General features: G+C 48.6%; 1 protein-coding gene across 3 annotated transcripts in view; it reads left to right on the top strand.

The window, feature by feature from the left end:
• The first annotated feature begins 10,301 nt into the window (after positions 1-10,301).
• The window catches only part of Ccdc149 (coiled-coil domain containing 149), an 89,377-nt gene continuing 88,228 nt past the window's right edge, over positions 10,302-11,450 (top strand). For 2 of the 3 annotated variants that reach the window (XM_041643775.1, XM_041643774.1), the window contains exon 1: positions 10,303-10,526. In XM_041643775.1, the coding sequence (XP_041499709.1) occupies positions 10,479-10,526 (48 nt within the window). In that variant the 5' untranslated portion in view covers positions 10,303-10,478. Of the gene's footprint in view, positions 10,527-11,450 lie in introns of all 3 variants that reach the window. The other variant, XM_041643776.1, reaches the window with a different exon arrangement.

Genomic DNA, 11,450 nt, shown 5'->3' with positions numbered 1-11,450 from the left:
GCTGGAAACAATTTTCTGATAGAGGCTCCCTCGCTCCCCTCTGATGATTCTATCTAGGGTCAAGTTTCTGTAAAGCTAGCCAGGATACCTACCTTTGTAGTTTGGATAGGAAGTATCACTCACAGGCTCACATCCTGAAAGCTTGGGTCCCAGCGGGTGGTTCCCATCATGAACAAGTAACTGGATCACAATGTCTCTCTCATCATGGATTTATCCATGGGTAGATTTATAGCTTGATGATATTATTGGGAAGGGATGGAAACGTCTAGAGGTGGGGTCTAGTTGGGAGTAATAGGTTTTAGGGGAGGGTGCTTCTTCTGAGTTATATCTCATTCTGGTTCCCTCCCTCTAACTCTTTGTTTCCTGCCACAAAGGGGTGAGCAGCTTTGGAATAAATAGTCTCATCCTGACAGGATGCCCTGTCTCACCACAGTCTAGAAACAGGAGAGCCAACTGACCATGGACCAAAACCTCTCAAACTCTGAGCCAACGCAGGTCTTTATTCCTATACATTGTTTCAGATATCTGATCACAGCAACTAGGATGTTGCTTTGCTGAATATGAGGCCTGGGATCGTTATCTATAATGACATAGTTTTATGAAGGTTCAATGAGGTGACACCTGCCAAGTGCTTGTAAAAACTCAGGCAGGCTTTGAGGTTTCAAGGCCAAGTACCATTTCAGTCTCTCAGCTTCCGGTTTGTGGTTTAAGATGTGAGCTCTCAGTTGCTGCTCCATCCACCATGCCTGCTGGCTTCTACACTTCCCCTCCAAGAGGCGATGGGCTCTTACCTTTCTGGAACCAAAAGCCCAAATAAATTCTTTCTTTTATGAGTTGCTGGGGGTAGTCTGAAGTGGCATTCCCCTTCTCTCCATAGGTTCCAATGTTTGAATGCTTAGTCCCCAGTTGGTGGGACTGTTTGGGAAAGATTAAAAGGTGTGACCTTGTTGGAGGAGGTATGGCATTGGGGTTTTGAGGTTTCAAAAGTCCAAACCAGGCTCAATGTCACTCTTTTTTTCCTGCCTGTGGATCAGGATGTAAAGCCCTTAGCTACTGCTTCAGCACCGTGCCTGTCTGCTTCCCACAATGACGATTAACCCTCTAAAACCATAGGAAGTTCCCAATTAAATGCTTTTCTTTCTAAGAGTTGCCATGGTCATGGTGTCTCTTCACAGCAATAGAACAATAACCAAGACACCTTGACCATGGCTTCTTATCACAGCAACATAAAAACAGCTAAGACTGTGGAGGTTCTAGAATCTGTCTTTGGAGAGCAGCTACAGCACTTTCAATGGGCTTTCTATAGAGTCCCACACAAATGTAAACTTATCTCAGGGAGCCTTAGAATTTCCAAATCATTTGGTTCAATCTACCCACTGTAGAAACGAGGAGGCTAAACACAGAGGCTATGCTGTCCGGGCTCCTTCTCTCACTGTCCAGCCCACTGGTGTGTGTTTGTTTTACTTTTTGTCTGGCCACTACATCACATCTTACCCAGGGGTCATTGCTCACTCCTTGGCAAACATTCCAGGGGTTGGTGAATAGATTTTCCCGTCTCACGCTTGCTGTGTCTCTACAGTCTTCAGTCTTCCCTTCCCTTTATCTTTAAATGAACCTGGTTTTCTGCTTTGAAACATTGTTCTCTCCAGAGTCTAAAAACATAGACATACAACCAGCATAACATTTACCCCTTTAAAAATGTGTGCGTGAGTGTTCGTGTGTTTGCAAATGCAGGTGTGTGTCCACACACGTGGAGGCCAGAGGATGATCTCAACTGTTGTTCCTCAGGAGTCACCCACTTTAGTTTTCTAAGACTAGGTCTCTCGTGGATCTGGTGATTGCCAAGTAGATTAGGCTGGCTAGGTAAGCCCCCGGGATCGCATCCCTAGAACTGGAATACATACATGCAACTTCATACAGACTTTTTAAAAACATTTCGTGTGTGTGTGTGTGTGTGTGTGTGTGTGCTATTCGTGTGTGGATCCTCACAGATGCCAGAAGATGGAGTTGGATCTGCTGGACCTGGAGTCCCAGGTGTTTTTCAGCTGTCTGGTAGGAATACTGAGACCTGAGCTCAGGTCCTGTGGAAGAAAGGGAAGTGGTCTTAACTGCTGAGCCATCTTTGTAGGCCCCCAAGCATTTTAAAATTATGTGTTTAAAGAAGTATTTTTTAACACGGATCTGGGGACTAAATTCAGGTCCTCACACTCACAAGGCAAACAGTTTCACTCACTGAGTGTCCCTCCCCCATTTTCACCTTTATCATATTGATTGTATGTCATGTATCTGCAGCATCTACTCCTAACTCGGTGTTCCACTACTGGAGATCTACCTGCTACCCTCTGAGAGGTTTGAGGCTACTGCACCGGACCCTAGCACCTAAGACATGCTCAAGAAACCACATTTGAGTGAATTAATGGCCCTGTTTGTCAAAGGAGTCACCACTAAGGCTCTTGTATCAGCTGTCTTAGTTAGCTTTCTATTGCTGTGATAAATACCCTGACCAAAAGTAACTTTGGGGCGGGATATTTTATTTTTGTTTGTGATCCATTGCCAGGGAAGTCAGGGCAGGATCTCAAGGCAGGAACTGATACAGAGGCCATGGAGGAATGTTCTTTACTGGCTTGCTCCTCATGGTTTGCTTGCTCAGCCTGCTTTCTTAGACCATCTAGGACCACGCATCTAGGATCTGCACGGTCATCTGTGCGATGGGCCCCACCCACTCAATTGAGGTTCTCTTTTCCCAGATCACTGTAGCCTGTGCCAGGCTGACATGAAAACCAGCTAGCACATCATCTTAATGTTGTTTTTTTCTATCTCATGGGAAGAAAGGGGCTTGGTAAGTGGCAACCACGTGCTATACGAAGACACAGAAAGTTCATACAAGTGCTTCCCTCTCTAAGATAAGACATTTGCTGCGATGTCAGAGAAAATGACAAGCTGGCAGTTATCCTAAACGTGATGGGATCATACTCAATCTATTAAACATCTGCCTTACCATCTCCACAAGCCATGATCTTGGATTTGAGATAACCTCCTCTTTGTCTACATTCAGATCAGACCAGCCCTGGAAGCTCAAGCTCCCAGAAGCCCTTCCCTGTGCACTCAGAAACAAATGTAGCTTTGGCAGAAGGGTCAGTGCTGGAATGGGGGGGGGGGGGCTGGAGGGATGACTTGGAAGAGTGACTCTCAACCTTCCTAACCCTTCAACATGGCTCCTCATGTCATGTTGACCCCCAACCATAACATTATTTTCCTCGCCACGTCATAACTGTGATTCTGCTGCTAAGTGGTATTTCAGCTCCTAAGACCATCAGAAATATGTCTTCCAATGGTCACCACCCAAACAGGTTGACAAACGCTGGCTTAGAGGTTAAGAGGTCAGGACCAAGGTTTGGTTCTCAGCACCCACATAATGGCTTACTGACTCCAGTTCCAGGGGATGCAGCATCCCCCTTTGGCCTCCACAGGGACAAGACATCGCACAACGCACTTACATACATGCAGGCAAACACTCAGACACATAAAATAAAAACAAATATATATTTTAAACAATAAGGAATGAAGGGAAAAATGATACCCTTTGACCTGGCCTGCGGCTGCATCTTGGAGTCTTATTATTATTATTATTATTATTATTACTATTATTATTATTATTTTGGCAGACCTGGGGATGACACCTGAGGCTCATCTCTGTTGGCTAAGCATTCTGAGATACTTCCCTGCCCTTGATGTGTTGATTCTACTGTTTCGATTGAATTGCAAACTACAAAGCAAGGTCTGGCCCAGAGAAGTAATTCCTAGACCATGAAAGCTTGCTGGCAATGTTCGGCCACAGCCAGGCCAGAGAGACTGCTATTGACTTGGGAGAGCCACATTAATAGACAAGTGTCATGACCTGCTATGAGGAGTGGGGGGACAGAAATCTCCCATCTGCGATTATAAAGGACAGCCTAATGGCCAGTAAACCTTTTACCAGCTCCAGACAATTCTATGGAATACCACCTTTCACCCTCTCTGTCAAATGATTCTCCCACTGCGCAGAAGGAAAAATATGCCTGTCACTTCAGTAGCTAATTCTCTGCACACAGTAGGTTCTTGAGAATGGCAATTCTCTTCCTCCCGGCCCCCTTCCTATTCACACAAGCCTGTCCAGCACCACTGGGTAAAAATCGCTCCCTCACCCTCAGTCAGAACCGAGACAGGAGGCCAATGGAGGTGATCCTATTTTGGACAGTCATCAGCTTTTAAACTTTTTTCCCCCTAAGTTTTCCAGAGCGACAGGGTCAGTCCTGTTGCTGGCCTGCAGGAAAGGCCAGTGGCCATCAAGCCATAAGGTTCTATTTTCAGCTCCCCGAGTACAGAGAGCAGTCACCTCCCCTCGCTGAGGGCCACGCAGCCAACCCGCCGGCAGCTTGGAGCTTACAGCCTCTCTGCATTTCTATTTCCATAAATTTACATCAAATTTGTGCTGAATCATGGCCCCCAGCCCCCGCAGAATAGATGAAACACATTATCAATAAGTACAACATATTTGAGTGATCTGAGCGCCAAGTGACTTTGTTTGACTTTTCCGTTTAACTCCTTCTGTGGCTGGGGCCCTCTCCATTTCCCACAGGGCTTGGGTTGAATTTTTTCTGACGCCCGAGATTTTTGACTCTCCTCCTGAGGTTCTCTTTACTTTCTGGTCTCTCATCAGACGCGTGGGCCTCGCCCTTTCCTGGGTCCCTCGCCCCCTCCAGCTCTTTTCCCAGTTCTTCCCTTTTCGCCCTGGCATCTCAGCCCCCTTCTCTCAACCTCCCCCTTCCACCACCTCCTCCTCTCCCCGCCACTGCCTCCCGCAACGCCCAAGCCAATCAGCCCAGGCGTGCGACTGCTCCGGGTGACAATTGCGTCCCGGAGCCTGCCAGGCGGTCATCAGCCTCACTCAGTGGCTCGGAGCACCTCTGCGCGGTTCAGCGGGAAGTGGAACTTCCTTCCACCCCCTGTGGCCGGGCTGATTGGCAGCCAGCCGGGCTGGAGGCGGATCGTGAGCGTGCATGATTGCTGCTGGGCAGGGAGGGTTTAGAGGAGGTGGCAGGGACACCCCAGGAACTCCACCGGCTAACACACACAGCATGCTGAGAATGAGGAAGCGGCCTGAATCCCTCATCTACCCCTCTGCTGCCTGGCCCTTTTCAGGGAAATGATGAATGAGATCTCTCACGGAGCGTCCCTAAGCAGTGGAAGCGACAGAGCCTTGTTTTTCCACAGAACTGAGGCCAGTGGCCCAGGGGACCTCAGGTCTCAAGGCTCTTCAGGAAGCCCTTGCAAGGAACTAAAAGATCAATTAGGTCTCTGTCTCCAGCTAAACTCATGAGCAGCCAGCCCATGGAGGCTTGTGGTAGGGCGGGCCAAAAGGAGCCTTTCTTTATGTACAAGAGGTATCCGCAGTCTTTAAGTTACGTAGAGCCAATTAAACACGTGGGCGCGTGCATCCCCCTCCCTTCATAACCCGCAACCATTAAGAATCATTTTTCCCCACAAGTTGAATTTCTTAATTCAGGCAGAAGAAAGGCAGTGATAAGGGGAAGAACTAGACCTGACTAGTGCCTTGAAGGCTCAGAAAAGGAGGGCCCCAAAATCTCTCTCCAGGTGATCAAATCTCCTTTCATTTAATGAGAACTCTGACATTTTCGCATGGGTGGCCAGAATCCAAACCAACAACACTGTGGAAGTATCAAAAACTTTGGATATTTTTCCCACGTGTCTGAAACTTTGGGATTGGGTGGGGGTGGAGGGGGTGGTGGTGGGGGTGGAGGGGGGTGGTGGGGAGGGTGGTGGTGGTGGTGGTGGTGGTGGTGGTGGTGGTTGGGAGAACCAGCCAAGATGATCTTCTCAGCAGATAACTCATTCTGACAGTCAACTCGAATTGTCTTTCATTTCCAGTCTCCCCAGGATCTTTTTGTTTGGTTTGGTTTTGTTTTTGTTAGTATGTACTGGTTTAATTCCTGAGATTGAACTATTCTGGAGTTTCCACATCTAAATCCTTCTCAGACTCTGACAAGTGAGAAACATCCTTCCAAGGCATCTAAGCACTCCTGCTACCTTAGGTGTATAAAAATAAATCCATAAAATTGGTCTTGGGGCTACGAATACTTATGAAGAAATTGGGTCTTGAGAGATATCCTTTAGAAAGCGAAGGGAATGCAAAAACAGAAGCTAAAGCCAGTGTTTCCGTATTTTGTGCCAGGGTGGCAAGTTGAACAGAAGGTCACCTGTTTTAAACTGGCACCATGCACCAGCACTGGGTAGGACATTTAGTGGATTGCTTTTGTCCGAGGTGAGGACACTTGTAGGTAGTTTTATTTTTATTTATTTTTTTCTTTGAAAACAGTTAACCACAATATAATTAGCTTTGTTTGCCCCAGTCAGGGCTGCTGTTGATGAGGTGTCTAGAGGCCTTCTGATATAGGTGCCTAAAAGCTCAAACTGAATTTAATTATTATTATTACTCAATGTCAGGCTGAATACATGAAAAGAGATGAAACGAATGGCTCGCAGCCCCACCGCTGTGCTGTGTGATTCCATCACATCTTACCAGAGGAGCCCGTGGGAGCAGGCACAGGACAGCTCCAGGAGACCCCCAGCAGCTCAGGATGGTGTTTTTCAACCTGGTGGAAGGTTTCTCAGCCTGCTGGGGAGGGGGTGGGGTAGAGGCCTGGCACATTTTGATTTCCTCCCCAGTTTTTCCTTTTTGATCGCTGTCTGTTATTGCAGGGAAAGAAAGCAAATCACAGGGCGTCGCCTTAAAGGTTCATGGTCTCCAAATGTAGGCATCTTGGCTCTTAGCAGTTCATTGATCACCCATCCTGCCGCTTACAATATCAGGCACGGCTCCATGCAGGCAGCCGCTGAGCTGAAAGACTCAGCGAAACCAGGTATCCAGAAGGGGCTTTCCCACCTGAAGGCCAGCAGGGAGCAAGGCAGATGGCCCAGATCTGCGCGCTCTCCTTACATCCTATTTCATCGACAGGTCAGAATGGAAGCAGATGGTTTGCCAGAGGGCAATATATTGGCAGACAGTACCTTGCTTTTCAGGTAAGAGACAGGCTGTTTGGAGTAAGTGCTTGGCACCGAGTTAATTAACCCTAGTGGCTCTATTGAGGGATGACCTCTTTCCACCTTCTCGGATTGCAAAGAGAATGAGCCTAGGTGGCATAGAACGGAGAGAAGATTAGAAGATTTAGTTCATTTCCTCTCCCTCCCCCTCTTTTCTTTTGTCCTGTTCTCTAGAGCATTAGCTTGCAAACCACCAGGACAGAGATCCTGGGCTCCAGTGCTCTTTAGCCTTCTCAGGACAAGTTCAGGCACAAAACCAAAGAGCTCACAGGTAGGCAGGCTTCTTCTCATGTTAGTATATCGTAGAAGCTTTTGTGGATGAGAACTCAATAGGCTGTGATGTCAGGCACAGCTACTCCGGTAAGGGCTGATAGGGAGAAAACTGAGCCGTCCGGGCTTTCTTCATCAATAGCACGATTCGTCTTCCATACCAATTATCTGCTGCGCTACAGCAGATTAGCCCCAAACACCTGGGGGTAAGCCCTGCTTGTTTACAGCACGAGTCTATGGGTCATCAGCCTGGGCAAGGCTCAGCTGGGCAGTCCCACTGCCATTTTAGCTGGGCTCACCCATGCACCCGTGTAAGATGGGGACCTCACACAGGCGCGGGTTGTTTGGTGGCTGGATGGTCCAGGGAGTCACGTGACAGCCACCATGTCATTCTGGACTTGTTTTCATGGAGGTACTCACAGGTTCCCAGGAGTACTATACAAAACGAAGGCCCAACCCAAAGGTGCTTAGTGACTTGAATATTATAATACATTGACAAACGTGGCTTGGGCCAAGCCCGACCGATGACTGAGCCCAGAATGAGACATAATGGAAGAGACAGAAAGGCCACCATCTTGGAAACAATCGACTATGTCAGGGGAAAAAAGCCAAGAGCCGAGCTCAGGGTCTCCCATTCTCAGGCATGACAGCTCATCTTTAGGTTTACCATACACTGGGGCCAAAGGCCACTTACTGCTCCAGATTTGAGAACTCAGTTCCTTTCCTGATAAGAGGGGATAGCAGCGCTGGAGTGAGCCACTAGCGACAGGAAAGGAACACGTAAATAAACACACATGGACTGTGAGGTTTCTGCCTCTGTCAGATGGATTGACGACTTCTCAGGCCTCCTACTCATTTGTCCAAGCTGTGTTTCCCCAGTAAGGAAAGCTTTCTGTTGGCAAATACGAGGGGGGTCACACAGCATCCACCTGAGGTTCCCTTCTGTCTGCAGCTTCCTTCTAGTCTTCCTTCCAATGAAAGTTTAATGGAATTATCTTTATAAAAATGTTCTTATACCTGGAAACAACCTAGATGTCCTTCAGTGGAAGAATGGATGAAGAAAGTATGGAATATATACATATTAGAGTACTACTCAGCAGTAAAAAACAAGGACTTGAATTTTGCATATAAATGGATGGAAATAGAAAACACTATCCTGAGTGAGGTAAACCAGACCGAAAAAGAGGAACATGGGATGTACTCACTCATATTTGGTTTCTAGCCATAAATAAAGGACATTGAGCTTATAATTCGTGATCCTAGAGAAGCTAAATAAGAAGGTGAACCCAAAGAAAAACATATAGGCACCCTCCTGAATATTAACCTTCATCAGGCGATGAAAGGAGACAGACACAGAGACCCACATTGGAGCACCGGACTGAAATCTCAAGGTCCAAATCAGGAGCAGAAGGAGAGAGAGCATGAGCAAGGAACTCAGGACGGCGAGGGGTGCACCCACACACTGAGACAATGGGGATGTTCTATTGGGAACTCACCAAGGCCAGGTGGCCTGGGTCTGAAAAAGCCTGGGATAAAACCGGACTTGCTGAACATAGTGGACAATGAGGACTACTGAGAACTCAAGAACAATGGCAGTGGGTTTTTGATCCTACTGCTCGTACTGGCTTTGTGGGAGCCTAGGTAGTTGGGATGCTCACCTTACTAGACCTGGATGGAGGTGGGTGGTCTTGGACTTCCCACATGTCAGGGAACCCTGATTGCTCTTCGGGCTGATGAAGGAGGGGGACTTGATTGGTGGAGGGGGAGGGAAATGGGAGGCGGTGGCGGGGAAGAGACAGAAATCCTTAATAAATAAATAAATTAAAAAAAATAAATAAAATAAAATTACAAAAAAATGTTCTTATTTATTTTTTTGAGAATTTCATACACTATATTAAGATTATATCTTTCCTCTTCCCCAAGTTCCTCAGATTCTTTCTATACACGCCCCCTCCCAAACTTCATATTCTTTCTCTTAAAAAAAAAAAAAAAAAGCAAAAGCATTTTTAAAAAAAATCATGGAGTTCTGTTTGCCTTGGTCAACTGCTCCTGAACATGGGGCCTGCCCTGGAGTGTGGCTGGAAAGTCACTCTGTTTAAGAAAACGCTTTTCCCTTTCCCAGCAGCTATCAGTTGCAAACAGCTTCCTGGTTGGTGGGGGGGAAGACGACGACGACTCTGTGCCACTTTTCTTCCCAGTGCTCACTTATCTGTCTTAAGCTTGTGTGGGTTTTGGGAGTTCATACCTACATCAGCCCTGCTGCGCTTGCAAAATGCTGTTTACTTGAAGTCATCCACCCTCTCTGACTCTTAAAATCTTCCTGCCTCCTCTTCAACATAGAACCCTGAACTGCACGATCTTGAACACCTCTCTCAACTCCTGCCAAGTCTCACCATTGAACTTTCTGGCCCTATTCAAAACTTAAAGTTTTGTTTTCCAATTTTGCTTTGCGTCCTAAATATGACATCTGATACCTTTTAAAAATTTTTTAAAAAAAGAGTAAATATTGGTCGCTTTAAAAAAGTTTATATGTGTACAGTATGGAGGGGCTCATTTATGTGTTCAACAAAAACATGTAGAGCGCCTACTACGTGCAGAAATTGTTGCAAACCTTCCCGGGAAAAGGAAGGCCCTTTCTTGAAGGAGCTTCGATTCCAATGGTGGAGGCCTGACCTAGCTGCATATGGCTGGATGGGAGTTTGGCTTCTCAGGGTTGGGGTGACACCCAATTGTTCCCCAGCCTCCTTCCCTTTATGGCAGGCCTGAGAATGATGGGGTCTGGGATTGTGTGAGGGTTCACAGGCCGGCCCCCTTCCCTAGGAAACCGGGCTGGTGACCTGGGGACCCTAGGCGCCGCAGCGGACGCTGGCCCCGGAGCGGACGCTGGCCCCGGACTGTAGCAGGGCAGTGGTTGGGGCCCGGCTCCTCCTCCCCTTCCTCCGCGGAGGCTGACGTGGAGGCAGCCGCGCGGGCGGCGGCGGCGGCGCGGAGGCTCGGTGGTGCCCAGCCCTCTCCCGGCTGCGCTGGTTGGGGTGGCGGCGGCAGCAGGAGCCGGAGGAGGAGAAGGGAGGCGTCTGTGTAGCCGGCCCGCGCACGCAGGAAGGGACATGGACGGCGATCGGACCGAGAGCGACTGGCAGGGGCTGGTGAGCGAGGTGAGGCCGGGGCTCCGGGCCGGCCTCCGGAGCGGCTGCAGCGGCTCTGTAACCCCCGAGAAGACGGGTACCAGGTGGCCCCGCAGGACCTGCAGGTGCGAGGTCCATCCCGCACTTTCGGGCCTGCGGGGGCGCCGCCGTCTCCCGCGCCATCTGGCGCCAGGCTCTGGGGAGGGGCCTTTAACCCACCAGGGTTTGGCCTAGGATTGGAGAGAATAAGCAGCCCTGGGATCCGGGAGGGGAAAGACAAGCCCCACCTGCCAGCCTAGTCACCACTGTTTTGGAGGCAAGTGATTGGATGATTCTCGGTGCTGGAAAAGTGACGCCTGGGGGACAATCCGGGCCCTTGGGTAACAACTGGGCCAGGTGGCATGACTTGGAACAGTGGTTTGGGTGGATGAGTTTGGCGTCCTTGCAAAGACTGGTTCATGCGTTCACTTCTCCATTCTCCTCAGCTCCTGTTTCCTGCGCCCACTGTGTGTGAAATGGTTCATTCATTTCTCAAAGGAATAAGACAGGTGCAGAAGTGATTTGACCTGTGGAAATAGACAACACCACATCCTCCCCAGCGAGCTTGCCAGAAACATTGCCAGGAGTGAGCTTTCACACTCTTGGTCTGTCTCCTCTTTAATCCACCCCCCCCCCCCCCCCGCCCCGCCAGGCTGCTGGCTTCTCTAGGTGAGAGGGATAGTAATGTCTCTATTTGCCAAGCAAGCCACCACTTACCACCACCACCTGTGTGGATGGGTCCTCCAGTTATCTAACCACTTAATGCCCAGTTAATGCCCAGTGTGTGTAGAGCTCCACCGTCTAGGGTCACAGCCCTAGTTTTAATTGGTTTAGCCTTGGTCTATACTGAAACCTCCCGTAGGATATGTTATATCTCAGTCCATCTCTGTCTCCTCCATCTGTTAGGCTTTATGT

The sequence above is a fragment of the Microtus oregoni genome, unplaced genomic scaffold (genome assembly GCF_018167655.1).
Source record: "Microtus oregoni isolate MIOR12 unplaced genomic scaffold, Mior012 000090F_ref0000504, whole genome shotgun sequence".
In the NCBI taxonomy this organism is placed as follows: Eukaryota; Metazoa; Chordata; class Mammalia; order Rodentia; family Cricetidae; genus Microtus; species Microtus oregoni.
This window is presented reverse-complemented; position numbering and strand designations above follow the sequence as displayed.